Source organism: Macrobrachium rosenbergii, chromosome 27 (assembly GCF_040412425.1).
Source record: "Macrobrachium rosenbergii isolate ZJJX-2024 chromosome 27, ASM4041242v1, whole genome shotgun sequence".
In the NCBI taxonomy this organism is placed as follows: domain Eukaryota; kingdom Metazoa; phylum Arthropoda; class Malacostraca; order Decapoda; family Palaemonidae; genus Macrobrachium; species Macrobrachium rosenbergii.
In genome coordinates, this window is record NC_089767.1 from 5,062,196 (window position 1) to 5,079,881 (window position 17,686).

Genomic DNA, 17,686 nt, shown 5'->3' on the forward strand with positions numbered 1-17,686 from the left:
AAAAACTCAGGGCTAATGTTAAATTCTTAATGAAAACCAACATGGTGAAGTGACAACAACAATTCTCTCTCTCTTTCTCTCTGTTGCATGAACTCAACTTCTTTAACTTTCTGGAATAAATACTGCAAGTGTCAATCACTCAATCATATTATATTTTTGTTACACAAATAGTTGAATATCTGTGCAATCCCATTAAGCATAAAATGACAAATTTTTAATTAATTGGTAATAATCATAGCTAACAAACCTGAGGTCTTAACACAAGGACAACTCTTGTGGTGCCAGCTGCAAACCAGCTTAAAAACAATAAAAAATCACATGTGCAATGAACCTGTGGCATCTGGCACCTGATACGCAGATGAGGTGGAAGCGGGTCTGAGATCCAGCTGGAACCTCGTGACGCATTCAGGCTTTCTGCCAACCTAGGATAAGACATACGAGGGGTGGCTAGAGGTGGGCAGTCTATGTTAAGACCTCAGGTTTGTTAGCTATTGCACTGAACCTCTCTATCCTCTGGTCTGACTGGAAAACTCTCAATGAGGCTGTGTCTATCACCATTCCCCGGTACATAATCCTCAGGCTGGGAAGAAGATTGGACTTTTCCAGATTTATCACAATACATAGGTTGTGACAAAACTGGAGAAGACAGTCCCTGTCCCAAATCAGCCATTCCCAGGAACTTGCTAAGACCAACCAACTGCCAAGATATCTAAACAGGCGAATCCCGAGCATGAGCCCATGTCAACATTAGGGTAAAGAATCTTGTGAACGCTTGTGGAGCTGCTGTCAGTCCGAAGCAAAGGACCCTGAACTGGAACACTTGCTTCCCAAGACTGAAGTGGAGGAACTTCCTGGACAAAGGGTGAATAAGGATCTGAAAGTGCATGTCCTTCAAGTCTACAGTCAACATGAAGCTGTCGTCCCTTAAGGTTGCTAAGACTGTCTAGGGAGTCTCCACTCTGAACTTCATCTTTCTGACAAAAAGATTCAGAGTTGGGAGATCTATCACTGGTCTCCAATCACCAGAGGCTTTTGGTACCAGGAAAACTCGACTGTAGAACCCTGGAGAAGGATGAACTACCCTTTCCACTGGCCCTTTGTCTATCATCTTCCTCACTTCCTCTTGTAGAGCTACGTGCTTTGGAGAGCCTTGGGTGTAAATCAGGTGCATGAGAGGTCAATCGGCAAGAGGAGGAGGAAGTTGAAAGGAAGTAGACACCCTACCCAAAGGACATCTACTGCCCACGGTTCCGTCCCACGCACCTGCCACATAGAACCAGTGGCTCGCCAGGCATCCCCCCATCAGTGGCAAAGGGTGGGGAGTGGTGCCCAATCTATCAACGCCCTCCCTTGTCCTTGCCTGTACTCCTCCTCCCTGGTTTCGAAGGATGAGATTGAAAGGAATGTTGCTGAGGCTGCTTCCTTGGTGCTGGAGTCGGCTGGAAAACCCTGGTTGAAGCCACAAGTCTTGAAGACTGCCTACTCTGTCTTGGAGCGGAAGGGCGAGACTTGGCCACTGCCTGTTGAGCAAGATGATCACTAGTGTCCGCCTGACACCTGACGATTGCAGCTTCCAGTTGTTCCGCAGGCAGGAGAAGCTGGGAACCTAGGAGATCTCTATTCCACAAGGAAAGCAAGAGTCTGCATCAACTGATTTAGTACCTTAGAGAGGGCTGCATCCCTTTTCATCAGTATGAAGTTAACCCATAAATTAGCATTCAACTGGCCTAGGTATGATATGGCCTTAGCACCAGATTGTAGTAACCTGATGAAAGACGAACTTTCAAACAAAACTATTGCAGAACAGGATGAAGAAATCCTAGTTACCGCTGAGCACCACAAATCTAGCCATGAGACAGTCTGAAAGGCAGGAGAGGCATTCGACTCCAAGGCTGATGCTTCCTGAAAGGTTAAAGAAGGACCGTCAGCCCTAACCTGACCTAATGTTAACCCAGGCGAATGACAACTGAGTTGAGCTGTCTCCTCAACAGAGGTACGTGACTTGTTGAGTAATACTTCCTATGACGAATCAGAGGAGGGGGAAGAAGCTTAAAAGATCTGTTGGAAAGCAGATAATTATCCCATCCCAAAACCAAAGAATTCACCTGCTTTAAGATTGAAGTAGCATGCCCGGAACAAGGTAATTCAAAAGAAGTTCTTACATCCTTCTTCGGTCCAAGTAAAGCTTAGGAGTCATTGAAGAAGGAGCCTCAGACCTCTCAGAGAGATTGTTGAACTCACGAATGAGATCATTAACCTCCCTGTAGGGAGCAAGAAATTCTTGACTCTCCCCATCCTCTGCTTCATGCACAGGAGGCTGACGCACTGAGGTAGATGGAAGAGAGGAATCCTGATCACTTAACGGACACAGGCTATCCCTTGCCAAAGACGAGTTCCAGGAATATAGGAACACGACCATTCATCAGCTCTTGGACCAGAAGAGTCATGTACGCAGAAGCGCGAAGATGAACAACATGCGTGATCCCTTACAGGAAAGTAAGAAACCAAAGCACAAGACCTAAGTCTAGATGAGTCACGTCCACAGACTCAGGAAGAAGAACGACGTACATAGGTCCTCCTAGGTGAACGAGGCACAGAACATCTCAGCCTCCTGGGAGCTGGAAAACCACAGTCACTATCAGATCCACAGACATTCCTAGAAGTACGTTCGCAGTAAGCTAAATGTCCGTTCCCATCACCACGGACGTGGCAAAGAACACGTCTGTGGACGACACGATCAGGAGAGGAAACCCTAATCCTCACGGGAGAAATGTCTTGTAGGCCTTGGAACAACTGGACTTCTAGCGGGAGGGTACACCACTTTCGACTTCTTAATTGGGGCCTTATCATCTTTCCACCGAACTTGCACAGAACGAGGAGGAGAAGAATGAATGACTGAAGCCGACTTGAGGGGTTGCAGAGCAATGAACACCATCCACAGGAACACGGCCGCGACTACGTCTGTGTATGTGAATCGGAGACACACGTCCGTGGGAAGAAGCTGATGAAATAGTCCTGGGCTTCTCCGACAGGAAGTGACAAAGTCTTCAATCCTCCAATGTCTAACTTGAGCGTGAGTAGGGGAAGACGAAGATGACGATGAGGACGAAGAAGAAGATGGAAGCCTACACCTTTTCTTGACAGGAGGACTGCCATACCTCTCTCAAAAGACAGAGTCCAGTCTGTCCACCACAGTCTGAACAAATGCCTCTGAAGGATCACCAACTGCAGCAGATGTCACGGCAGCAGTCGGCTGTGACATCACGGGAGCAGTTAGAGGAAATGACGTCACAGATACTGCCATCAAGGGGAGAGACGATGCAGGGAGTGACGTCATGGGGGCAGGTGTCCGACCCAGGGCTCATGAAATTGCTACAGGTAAAGACGACCCAGGATGATGTGTAGTTAGTAACGAAGGTGTCCCGCTAGGTGGCATCACACGAAAGCCAAAGAAGTGGAGGCCAGGAGGGGGGGTGAACTTCCAGGGGAGCTGACACTGGTGAGCGTGAAGAGACGGAATGCGACAACAGGCCATCCAGAGAGGGCACCCCAGGTAGGCCTAAGGAGGCCCAAATAGACGACATCTTTTGTGCATCAGAATCTGAAACAAAAGAACATGATGGCACTGCCTCCTCTCTCCCTGAAGGGGAAATATCCCCTCCTGAGAGAAACGGGGCAGCATGATACATAAAATCACCTTGACCACCTCATGATGCTTCCAAAGATGAATCAATGGAAGAAAAGGAAGGAGAAAAGGCATCAGTGGATGATGAAGCAGATGGAATAGGCATTGGTGCTCACGGGGCTTCTTAGATTGATTAGTGGAGAGCATGATAACACCACGAAACATACACAGACGCCCAAAAACACAATGCAACCAGTAGGAAGGTATCACAGGCTTAGGACAAAAACAGCTTGGGGAAAGGAGGGCAAAAGCTAACACCAGCTCTCCACAGCGGCTGAAGAAAGACTAAACACGTCACGAGGTTCCAGTTGGGTCTCTGACCCACTTCTACCTCACCTGCATATCAGATGCCAGGTGCCACAGCTTCCCTGCATATACAATTTTTTATTTTTTTAAACCGGTTTCCAGCTGGCGCCAGAAGATTTATCCTAATGTTAAGACTGAAGGTTTGTTCTGCATATGAACAATTAGCCTTTAAGCATGTGAACGGTATTCAGGTATAAATCAAAGCATTTCAAAGAAAACTGTTCCAGTGCATAAGCTCAACCAACTCCCAAACCCTAGCTCATTATGCTACTAATCTTCATTCTTTAGTGTGCTTTGGTGGTGGCTAGCAGTGTTATCACTCTCTAAAGAACTTAACAGCATTTTCACTTTTGGCTGGCCACCAATGTGTTGGTAAGCTTTTACTGTAAGTAGCCTACTGGTTGTCTGTTTCTCTTTTTCTATTGTAGTTTTTCCTTAATCAACAATGTAACTTCTGCCATCAGAATTTTCAGCTTATTCAATTGCATTGATTGCCACTTCACATAATTTATATATAAACACTTTGCTAGCTGAATTTTTTGGGTGGTATGTGACTTTTCCTTTGGCCTCATCCTGATCAGGGTTTACTGTTTGCTTGGGTCATTCGCTTCCCATTTACAGTACTTTGATCACAGTAACAATTACCTTTGGTTCTTCGTTTTTCCTCAGTCTATAATGTCACTTTGGTTAATATTCTGCTTACTTTGTTTTTGGCATTTCATTCCCACTATAATTACGCTTCAGCATACCTGAGTTGTCAGGGATGGTAAATCCAGAGGCATTTTCAACTTCTTGTGCAAGGACCCAAGTTGCAGTGCCCTCCTCCTTTTAAGGGCTAAGTATGGTCTCCCAACATTACCTGAACAGTTTGCAAGGACTGGTCTATGTCATGTCTACTTGTGTTGTTCTTCATCCTCCCAGATTCTTCTTTCAACTGGTCTGGCTCGTTGAGCTGCTACCAAAGGGTTCAAACCACAAGTGTTTCAAGATGAGGCTTCCTCATCCTTCGTGCTGCCAACCGCCACTGTTAGATCTTCGTGCCCAAGCAGTAATCTTCGCCTGTGTCTACTCCGACTGTCTACCAGAATGAATACTAATAACATCCGCAAGAATCCAGGAATTAGCGTAGCATGAGAGGAGAATAATTTTCCTCAAAATTCTTTGCTTTGTGTGCCTGCATTACATTTCAGAAAATTAAAAGCCATTTCATTTTAAAAACTATTTTTTAAAATAAGTTATTTAAAAACAAGTTTTTTTTTATAAAATAATAGTTTTTATTAGGGTTCTTGAAGAGACACAAGGTTTCCTGTCTAATGGCCTCAAAATGATTATAGTATATCCTGAATGAAGACAAAGACCTGGACACTCCGGACACTCCAGACTAAAAAAAAATACCAATTTTCAATTTGTTACCAAAAACACCTTACACCCACAGCCACTACTCACTTTTGTGTTATTTTGAACATTTTTAACAGGTTGACCAAGTAACAGAGCCAAAAGCAGATAATACACTTGTGGTATATGAATATGGCGAGGAACAAGCCATGTTAACAGCTGAAAACCTGGCATATGCCATGCATCTTCACGGATCTCACTCAAGGATCGAGCACTTGATCCAACCGAGTAACCTAAAAAAAAAAAAATCAAATTATAAAATGAAAAACATTCATATATTACATATCTTTTAATTTTATGAAGCAACAGACATGCAAACCATTTATCTAAAAGTAAACAGAACCAGTTAGATAGAAAATGAATGTGAATATCCAACAAAAATCAAATTAGTCTATGTACCTCTGATAAAAGGCACATTCCTCTTAAATTTACATAGTAATTAGCTTTACTTACTAATTGCTAATACTCTTCATTTTGCATTCAACAACTGCAATTTCCTATAACTAATGACTATCCAAACAGAAGTCATTACAGTATATATTATTATATATTTATATATAAATGCCATCAAGTCATGTGCTGATTTGAGCAAGCGTTGCATATCCTGCGTAATTTACAACCTCTACTTTTACTACCACATGTCAAAAAAATAAAAGAACTCATTTCCAGGTACTTAAAAAATCTTACCTAAAACTTGACCAAACTTATTTGAAGTGACTTGCTGTGCATCCGTCATCCAGCCCCCATTGTGAGAAGCTTCACGGAACTTTTGAAGGATTCCTGAATTAGAAAGCAGTGCCACTAACATGCGAAGAGCAACAAGCACTGTGGACGGATGCAAGTGACCTTGGGCAAACAGGAGAACCCAGTCCAAGCCCAAAACCTTAACTACTTCCTCACAAAATCTGGAAAAGATGGGATGTTGCAATACGTTGTTCTGACAATGAGAAGCTAATGGGTATATATATACATGTACAACACCTCCAAAGATTTGAAGCATTCGGTACACAGTTCACATAATAATACTCTTTTATTATACCGTGTATCTTTCTTACTGCTAACTCTGAGCAACAAAAGTATTTCACACCATGGAAGCAACGCACCAACAGCTTGTTGCATGCTGCATTTTTCTCCATTTTTACTCTAAATTTTCGAGTGAACACAGTAAATCTGAACTGTTTGCCCATCTTGATTTCTTAAATATAAAAATAAAACTAAAGTTCTATTTAGTTGAGATTATACAAAAGCCTGGTAGACCTATCATCACCACCTCAAACACTACGATGGTTTGACGTAAAGTCTGTTCTTTTATAGCCAGCTGTCTGAAATAACAGAACACTGAGGAGCAACCTTGCCTGGTGATATCCAAATCTTCCACATAAAAGAAATTGCCCCTGCTTCTTGCCCTCTAAATTTTCCCCTTGGCTGTATCAGTCTCAAGCATCAAGCATACCACATCCAGAAGCTTACAAATGCCACAATATCAATTTATCCAAGTGCCAGATTCATGTACACTAGAAAATCCATTAGCGATTTTCTCTGTTACAATTTGGATGCAGGATTTATTCAGGGTGTTAGAAGCAAAATCTTTTCCCATTCCTCTTCATTTTCTTCTTCTCTCGCTCAAAGGATAATGTCCTTTTTTCTTTTACTCTTTTATTCATACTGTACCTAATTTCATCCTGAAAACTCACTAGAAGTATGAAGTATTTTTCTTTGGAACACAAAACTCTGAGACTCACTGCTGATTGCTTTGTGATTCGAATCCAAATCCAGCCCTTATGTTATGGGCAAATACATATTCTAAGGAAAATTGTGAAGAGTGGTCACAAATAAAATAACAGATAACTGCAAGTTATTATATCAACAATTTCCTAGATATAGGTCTACTCTTTACAACAGTTGTAAATATTGACAAAGTTCAAGGAATCAAACCTACTGACCAACTTGAATCTAGAGAGGTATCTGGTTTTCCAGTAAGGGAAATTAGTGGCTTAATATTTGTGAGCATATAAAAGTTATGTGTGTACTAGTGATGAGACTGATACTAGTTAATGGAGAGAGAGAGAGAGAGAGAGAGAGAGAGAGAGAGAGAGAGAGAGAGAGAGAGAGAGAGAGAGAGAGAGAGTGTGTGTGTGTGTGTGTGTGTGTGTGTGTGTGTGTGTGTGTGTGTGTGTGTGTGTGTGTGTGTGTGTGTGCATGTGTGTGTGTGTGTGTGTGTGTGTGTGTGAAAATATAGGAAATCTGATGTTAAGTACCAGAAATTCTGACTCTGGACAAGGATAAAGGGACTTTACTGTGTCCTCCTTTTTCCCAAATCAACTGTATTCATCTAGCAGTTGAATACAATTTGCAAAGGAACAAAAAAATATGAAACAACCATTGGCTTTTAACTCAGACTCTTACCTAAACATATGCTTGATGTCGGTTCTTGAAGGTTCAATGCAAACCCCTTTTCTCATATTTCTATTCATTATGAACCTCTAAGAGATTTATCTTTGACACAACACACTTCTCAGACATGGCTGTCTGTCATTAAGAAGGACAAGATAAATTTCCTAAATTACGGGTGATCAAATTCTTCGCTCCCTGTATAGCATGGGGTCTCTGCTGTGCCTTGATTCATCCCACACGTTCATGACATGTTTTGTATTATTCTCTCATTGGATCAATTCCTTAAAGCAGTTCCTTCCCTCTGATGTCTGTGACAACCCAAGATATGAGTGGAGATGCCCTTGCTTGGCCTGTTCATGATTCTCTCACCGCCAGACTCCCTCAGCTTGTTAAGCACGGTAAGCTCAAAGGCTTGGATTCTTGTTGCTATGCTCCAGTCTTGGGGGCATTTATCTAGCACTTTTTCAACTTGGGCAATGCAGACCCTGGTAAAATAAAATCTGGGTGTCCCCAAGCCTTGGATGACTCATCGTCCCACTCTCTTTTGATCACAGGGCAAAAGTTTCTCCTGTTCTCACTGTTCACATTTTTTATTTCCTCTAATTTGGAAGAGCCTTCTAAAACAGCATCTTCCACTGAGTGTCAATTATCATGCAGTTATTGTGTGGTAGGCAGGTCTTCTCCAACTGTTCTTTATATACTCATTCAATGGGATTCGTGATTTGATATGTGTGTAGTTCTCATCCACCCTGGTTCTTTGTCATAGTAACAACTAAATCCTTCTTAATTTTTGCTGGTTTGCTGTCAATATTCTCTCCCTCTCTGCAGGCTTTCTCCAAAACAACTGAGTCCCTGAAAGTGACAAAACTTATCATGATTTTTATACTTTGGCTCAAATTCAAATTGCACAAACCTCCAAGCCACTTCTTGATGGTGGTCCTCACAGCATAACTTGCCACTTTCTAATTTCTCTTGGACATATTCTTCTTGTTTTTGCCCCTCATGACTGTGTTCCTGTTTGCTTCACCCTTTCTAAGTGCTTTAGTGGGCTCCATAACTCTTCTGACTGAGCCTTTTAATCAACTGTTGGCCTTCAAGGTAGAATTTATGGCTTTTGCTGCCTTGTCTTTCCTTTTTCCTGAAGTTTCTCGTTTCTGTCCTATGGAAACTCTTAAAGTCATACCTTCAACAGTTTGTTTCTTTCAAGCCCTCTCACTCTTATCAGCCCCCTTCTCAAGTTGCCAGAAGTGGCCTCTCTCAAATTCTCTTTTTTGGACTGCATTCAACAGAATCTTGGTCACCCACAGTTACATGTTTCTCAAGAGGTCGTAGCACAGCTAGGCACGAGGGCCTCTAAGTTTGAGTGTCCTCTTATATCTAGTTTTACCAGGAGCTTGCTGTTATTCTTAGAGGAGTCCTTTGGCCTTCAAGTCTGATTGTTGCTGGTAATGTGCCATAGGCCAAGGGATTCTAGTCATTTATTTTCACCCTCTTCACGACTTCATTCCTCATCCTTTAAACAAACAGGGTGGTATGGTACTGGGTAAATGTACTACCTGGGGTTAACCCTTCTGCTGCAGCCATTACAAAAGCTACCAAGATTTTGGAGGTCATTATTGGCTCCATGGTCAGTTGTCTATGGAAACTGGACTTGTTGCACAATTGTCTTCTATTCTCTTTAAATATTCTGCTTTTCCCCCCTACTCAATTTGTGATTCAGGCTAATCATTATAAATCAGTTTAGTATAATGATGTTTTGTAATGAAACAAGCTTTTATACAAATCTGTTAATCACAATCTTTAGTGTCCTCCTCTCTTCCTCTCACTGTTCTATATGGGTACAGGTGAGATTATCTTCTTTCAATTCTACAAGTAAGTGTGCTGGGTCCATTTCAGATGGAATAAGGCTACTTATGACACGGGGTTTATAAAAAAATTGTATTTTCTTATTACTGATTCCTGGTGACATTTCTCCTTTACATCAGAACTCTGCCTGTTTCTTTTAATTGGATGTGACATTAAAATCTTGAAAAAATACAGCAAAGCATCTAAGGAAAGGTTGCCGCTAGTCAAATTTGAAGATATTTCTTCAGTAAAAATGATCATATTTCATTGTAACAAACAGGAATTATCATGAAGTTTGATGAAATACTCTGTATAAACAGTGTGAAATTTCATATGAACTCATAAAGGTGTCAAAATTTTCATTTTATCCCTTTTTTTCTGCAGTTGATTTGAATTACCTCCGCTTAATATGATAAGCCGAGGGACTATTGCAGAAACTAATCACCTAAACCCAATACAGTAGTCAAAGACGAGACTCGTGTTCTAAAAAGACAATATTCAGTGCAAGCCATGCCATTTTGTTGGAAAGGTGGTGGGTGATACCCCCATGGCATTCTCGACATATGGAAAACTTACAATTGGAAACTGACACTGAAATTAGAGAAATGGCACAAAATATGAAAATTTCATTGAGCAGCAAGAAAATTCATACCATGTACTCAAGAAATTATAAACAATGAAAGAGAACATCTGAATCTGCTTGCATAACAATTACTCTTAAAAAACAAATTCATCCTTTTTGTTGAGTTGGAAGAGTTACTATAGCTTCCAAGGAAACAAAGACTACCTATGCATCAAAAATACTAAATTCTGTACCTGCAACAGAAAAATGTATATCTTCACTGCATGCATTGGAAAGTCATATGTGCTGGCAACTGTAAATTTTGTTGTCAGATACTTTGGTATTTATGTAAAAGACGTGAAACAGAGTTATCCTAAAATGATGTCACATGCCAAGTGGGTGAAGTAAGTTTTATAAGGTTGAAAATGGTGGCAAATGAATACTTTTATGGAGGAAGTAGATATGGACCCAATACATGTAAAATACCAAAGTATTTTAGTAAGTACATGTATTGTACTTATAAAATATGTGAATGGCTGATTTCAGCACAAAATACTGTGAAACCAGTTGAGTATATAATCTTGAGGATGTATTTTTACAATTACTGCACTGTGGATAATAACACACTACAAAGTATTTCTAAATCCTGGTACTGAAAGAAAACTTACCCAAGATGAATGGTGTTTTTGTTAGAGTTGTATAGAAGCGTATGAATAATTTCTAGGCATTTATTACGTAGGAGAATATTCTTCATGGATAAACCAGGGGCATCCCCATTGTCCAGCTCCCGCTGATCTTCGGAGGTTTTCAGTTCAATGTGTTTCTCAGACAAACTTAGAATTGGTAAAGTGGACACAATAAACTGGCCAAAGCTGGAAAGGAAAACAAATGATGCATCAACAAAAATCAATCTACAAATAGCCTATAATTGAAGATAAAAACATCATTTATTCATATAAACACGATGTGAACTGTAAAAAAATCTTTGGTTTATCTACTGTATACAAATAGTTGCCAATTTACAACCTGTGACCTACAACCACTCACACTTACGAATGAAGTAAAAAAAAGACAGCACACTCGACTTTTACGTGAGGGATACATTCCTAATGATATGCATAAATAGATCAAAATTTCCCCTTAAGAATCAATAGTAATAAGGGGGGTTAGACTCCGAGACAGTGGGGAAACTACCTTATTTTAAGTTCTGATAAAAAATAGTATTTTGTGAACATCACAGAATGTTAAAAACACATTTTCACTGTTCATCATTAACACCATCCATTTCTCCCATTCAGACTCATGATGCTGGTTCGGGCAAAACTCCACATTTCCCATGTATGAACAAACACACACACACACACACACACACAATTTATTGTCTAGTATTATAAAACGTGAATGTTTACATTCTCAAAATCTTCAGCTTACTGTTTCACTGACATCACTGCCAAGTGTGGTCAAATGATAGCCGAAGGCTACTGACATCCTGACTGCCATTAGTTGCTAAACTAAGCATAGTTGAGAGCTACTTTTTTTGCACATTAACAAAGCTTGGTTAAAAATGGAACTTAGCTTTTTTTATAAATACAGTAAATTTCAAATGAAGCAAAGTCGTGATTTCTTCAGATTTGGACGCTGCTTCGCCTACTCCTAAATGTTTGCCTCTTGCACGTTCATTTGTTCAGTTATTCCCAAGTATCTTTAACGGTTGGTAAATGAATCATGTCATGTGCTTGATGATGCTTTGCACTAGTCTCTCTCACCCACAAGGTCACGGAAACATCTCTTAAGTTTTGCATCTTGTGGATCTTCATTGTGAAGCCTAAGATGCACGGCATACGGAAAGAAAGATGTTAACCCCTTCGCTTACCGTCTTGAGTATATTGTAATCAAGAACCATGATCGCATAGGTTTTTTACAATCATAAGAATGCTTGGTCACCACCCAAAAATATCATTAGTACTTATTTTTATAACTGCAATTTCACTCGTTCTTTGATACTTTCCCGTTTTCCTTCCTCTCCTAATAGCAAATGTTTAGTGCTCATTTTCCTCAATACATAGACGTGTGTGTTTACTTTTTAGATTGCGAATGCTTGCAGAAATTCATACTTTATTTCTGCCATCTCGTTACCCTCCAAAATCAAAATAGATGACGAAAACACCAATTGCAATAATTATGAACATGGTGAATTTAGGAAGATGAAAGTCACAGAAAATATACTTTAGATGCTACGGAAAGTTAGGAAGTTGGCTTCCGGTTAACTCAGGAATGTAAATGCATCATATCATAAAACACACCGTATTTTAAAGAAAATTATGCAGTATGAACAAAGATTCCAAAAGATAAAACATAAGAGTAACAAAACAATAAAAAGTAGTAAGTAATCACTATAAATATCACAGAGATGAGAAAAACGACAATACAGCACTACTGACAGTTCAAATTTACAGCAGTTGTAATCTACAGGATATTTTTCAGTCACCTGACTTGCGACCGTTCCGACTTATGACCGGTTTGTCAGAACCTAACCTCGTCATAAGCCGGCAACTACAGTGAAACCCCCGTATTCGCGGGGGATGCGTCCCACACACCCCCCCGCGAATAGGTCAAATCCGCAAATGCTTAAAACCCCTCTAAAGCACTTAGAACTGCCTATTTTGATATTTCAAACACAAAAAATCCTCTAAAAATGCTTATACCTGAGTATTTTAATAGTTTTATCACAAAAAGTGCATTTATTCATGAAAATTATATGAAAATACAGTAATTAGTGAATATTTCTCAGTGAAAAATACCGCGAATGGGCGAATTTTCCGCGAATGATGGCTAGATGTGTTCCACAGAGAAACCCGCAAATGCGTGAGTCCGCGAACCATGAGAACGCGAATATGGGGGTTTACTGTATTTGTAAAAACTGTTCAAACCTAAATACATTATGAACAGTTTAAGTCACTTCAAAATTTAAAAATATTTCCCCCCCCCAAAGATACACAGGGGTAGAACTGTCACAGAAATACATAACTAGGTGTGATTTAGGAGCTTACCATAACAAATCTTGTGGCCTGGGATTGTTTGCAAGCATTGCCGACAACAACGAGAATATGACGGGCGTAGTTTGTGACGCCGTATTATTTGCCGCACCAGGTGATGTGGAATGATTGTTATCAGAATAAGAGGATGTGTTTGATGAAGATATGTTGTTTGGTGATATTGAATGGTTGGTTGGTGAATGTGAGATAGTATCTTTTCCTTGTGTCTGTCCATACAGAAGATGCAACAGTCTTGATACCAGCCCCAGTGATCTGAAAAAATGAACAATAATATAATCTCCAGCTTTTGTAACGCTTCACGCAAGCTTATGAGCTTGCCACAGTAAAAACTTGGAATAACAACCCACCAGGGAAATACATGGTGTGCTTAATATTTCATGATCTATCTACCAATTTTATTTTGCACAGTACAAAACCCCCATAATTTTTTTTTAAATTACACAAAAAATTATTGTACATTTGTATTATTCACGTAAAATATGAAGTAAAGTGTTCATGATTTACACAAAATACAGAAAATTAAGAACTGGAAAAGCATAGTAGCTACTGTGAAACTATGGAGGGACACACAGCCATAATATCAACACTAATAAAGCACTTTCAAGTTGTTACAGACTGGTCATTACTGTATATCCAACAACTGTAGTGATTTAAATATCACCTTCTAATAAGACAATACAAACTTCCAAAAAAATATATTGGTTATAAAAAACATCCCTAAATAATTTAAGCAAAGAGTAACGTTCACCATCATGGTTTCTTCAAGAAATAATTTGAGACAAATTTCCACTACAGTAATGGGAGTCACTTGCAGCTCTGAAGTACAAGCTATTCCTGGGTACGCAGTTTAAGAATCCCTAGCCTAACCATCTCTATAGAAGGTGGTGATTGGCTAACTCTTTGATTTCTACAAGTTAGGTGGGTTTTTCTCATGGTAGACATCTAGAAGAAACTGACGTGATTACCAATCATGTTTTTATATTGTGAATGTAAAGCAGCAAACTGCAGTAGATAGAATAACATCCTTATTTTCTTGTTAATAATTCAAATAATTCTTCCTTGATCTCTATATCTCTCTCTGTCTGTAAAGTGACAGTTATTCAATTTTGCTTGCTGCTGCATATTATTAACTTAATGCATGACTGGATGATGACTGCATTTACAGTTTTTGTCACTTTAGCTGTCCCTTAGCGAGCCCAGTTGATCAACTTTGCAAATGGATTGTCCTCTGCGACATTCATGCTAGTAGAGGTAGTTCTCTATAAATGTTAAGTATCACCTCAAGGATATCTGGGTTTTTTTTATAAAAACATTGATATACTAACAGTTGGCACAAAGTGGTTGTTTGCAATTTATTTGGCTTTGTTTTAATCACTGTTCCTATGTTTTTATCTGGATGTTCACCATTTTCTCCTATTACAGTTTATCACTCTATTTCTATTAAACCCATATGATTAAATTCAGCAATCCCAGGAAAAGACTAATCACAGCGTTAACACGGTCTAATTTCATTTATGCTTTACCATGCTGTAGACTCTGGGACAGATGAGATAGGACACGGTCATGAATGACCTGTTTTCTTCGCTACGCTACCCACTCGTTCTGGAAATTAAGACTGTCACGAGCAAATTAAGACGAAACTAAAACTTATGCATTATGTTATGTGAAGCATAATTAATATATTTACAAATGAAAGTCACTCTTGAATATTGATATTTATTGGCATATAACCACTATCCTGTGACTAAAGGAGGTGGTCGTCTCTTTGTCAATTTTTCATAAGTTGTATTCTAAGAGAGATCTTTCACACTCACAATTGATCCAAATCCTCTTTCCCTGCCGAGAGCAACACACTTGCTGAACAGCAACACCATTATGGAGTAAATGTAACTTACTATTGAACATCTCAGTTCCAGAGGTCCCTTATTCCTCACACCACCGGACTGTGGAACAGTCTCCCTATGGATGTTGTGTAATGGAACTTCAAACGTTCAAGTGAAGACACAACACATTGCTCCTCTAACCGAATTCTCCTTGTGTATTAGTAATTTACTTACATCTTTATCTATTCATTTATCAGTCTTAATTTATTTTTTCAATTCTAACAACTGGTCTTTTTTTCTTCTGTATTTCCCATCATCTTCTGTCAGTTCTTTCGTTGGGCGAATCAGTAGAGCTGTGGCCTGTAACTCAGTAGGCCCGAGTTCGAGTCTCCGGCCGGCTGATGAAGAGTTAGAGGAATTTATTTCTGGCGATAGAAATTCATTTCTCACTATAATGTGGTTCGGATTCCACAATAAGCCGTAGGTCCCGTTGCTAAGTAACCAATTGGTTCTTAGCCACATAAAATAAGTCTAATCCTTCAGGCCAGCCCTCTCTAGGAGAGCTGTTAATCAGCTCCTCAGTGGTCTGGTAAAACTAAGGTATACTTATCTTAGTTCTTTCTTATGAACATCATATTCTTTGGAAGCTTGAATTTCAAGTCAATGGTCCCTGTGGGCTTGTTCCATATAAACAGGGTTCATGTTCTGATTAATAATAATAATAATAATAATAATAATAATAATAATAATAATAATAATAATAATACTCAGTCCTACGACTGGAAATTTTAACCAGCATAATTTCTGCAAACTGACTAACCAAGGAAACGAAAAAGAACAAAAGCAGTGTGGATCCACAGTCTGGGAGGACATGAGGAAACGAAACACACACATTCATGTTCAGCACTCTTCTGCCTGTCAATCCCACACTAATCTGCATGAATAATATCCATTTTCAATATTCCAAGTGCAATCCACAATTATCAACAATGATACTCAACACTACCTTCAACCTGTGTAATCAGAAATGACCCAAGCATAATGTACACTCAATGGCAGGTGAAGATTAATGCTGGATTACAACAGGTCAGTGGGGCTAGCACCTACTCTCCCGCTTCAACAACCATTTCCAACTTGCACCAGGAATACTTTTGTAGGGACAAATATGTGTCATACTACGGCACAGCGAAGATGGAAAAACTGACTCGCAAATGTCAACAAAGCTGACGTTGTAATAAAGACTGTACGCATTATGTAATTTTAAAAGAAATATACAGAAGAGCATCCCACCTCTATATACTCTGCTTTATGTCCAAATGGCTGGAACACATCCCCGATATTAAGTAATGCATATCTGCAAACTATAAGAAGGATGAAACTGCAAAATTATTTTAGTCCTCTTACCATTATTTTTGACAGCAGGGGGACACAAACAAACTGAATAAATATGAATTAGAAACTAATATCATTACCATGTAAGACTTACCTCATTTTGCGGACATTGGCATGCCTTTCCCCTGATTCTTTTGCCAACTCGACAAGGTGTTCAAGCAAGGTACGGCAAAGCTCTCCAGGTGCATCTGACCAAACCTGAAAAAATATTAAATTTTCATACAATAACCACAAAAGTTATTGGTATATGATCAAAATAAACTCTATTAAATAAATGCATTAAGGTTTTTCACACTTGAAGAAAAACTATTATATATCCAATCGTTCTAGAAATTCTACCCTTTTCGAAGACAATTTTCAGTAACACTGCCTGAGACACTTGACATGTGACATATTTTGAGAGCAAGGATTACATCTAATGTCCAGTGTTAAAGTATCAGAAGATTTACCATCATTATCTTTACAACCACTGCAAAATAAATGTGAATCATATTCTAAGGAAGCATTAAAACTTTTATGCTGCTTACTGACAGCACTCACATTCCTTTGATACACTTATCACAAATAATACTGCAAGGGTAACATCCTAATCATAAAATATATATACCAAGGAATATATACCAAGCTAGATCAACAATCATGTCAACCACAGTAAGAAAACTAATCACTTAATTCCTGGTAAATTACAGATAGGTAACCACGCACAATGTAACGCAAAGATCTAATAATCTACAAGAAGAGGATAAACTTAACTTTTAGTAATAACGTTATTTGGCCAAAAATCTACCTACCTTTAGTCATTACACTGGCAGTTCAAACGACTAGTTGCACTTACTATAGTTATCATATCAAAAGTTACAAACTCCAGTCAAAACAAAATTTCATCATTAACCTCCTCCAAGGAAAAAAGCAAGAGAACAGAAAAGAAAAAAGAAAAACAAGTGCTGAACAAAAACTTGTCCAAACTTGGAGTTGCAGTGAGAGAATGGGGAATGACTGCCAATCATTGGTGCGCTGGGGTTTGTATTTGTGTAGTGAACAAAGGTCTTCCTTTTCTTCATTACATGATGTGTCTCTTGGAATACTGACTGTACAGGTAAGTTTACACAAACTGACTGGATTTGTTAGAGCAAAGGCTATTTACAGGTATGCTAGCCTAGCTTACTAAAATCTAAGCTAGCCTAGTTAACATGGTTAAAATAATGAACATCCTACATGTACAATATTT

General features: G+C 39.3%; 1 protein-coding gene across 4 annotated transcripts in view; it reads right to left on the reverse strand.

Annotated features, from left to right (window-relative positions):
* Positions 1–17,686, reverse strand: part of bchs (WD repeat and FYVE domain containing 3 bchs) — a 388,664-nt gene that overhangs the window by 108,278 nt on the left and 262,700 nt on the right. For all 4 annotated transcript variants that reach the window (XM_067128777.1, XM_067128778.1, XM_067128779.1 and 1 more), the window contains 5 exons: positions 16,553–16,656; positions 13,238–13,495; positions 10,856–11,059; positions 6,074–6,291; positions 5,438–5,619 (listed from right to left, as the gene is read on the reverse strand). In XM_067128777.1, the coding sequence (XP_066984878.1) occupies positions 5,438–5,619; positions 6,074–6,291; positions 10,856–11,059; positions 13,238–13,495; positions 16,553–16,656 (966 nt within the window). The remainder of the gene's footprint in view (positions 1–5,437; positions 5,620–6,073; positions 6,292–10,855; positions 11,060–13,237; positions 13,496–16,552; positions 16,657–17,686) is intronic.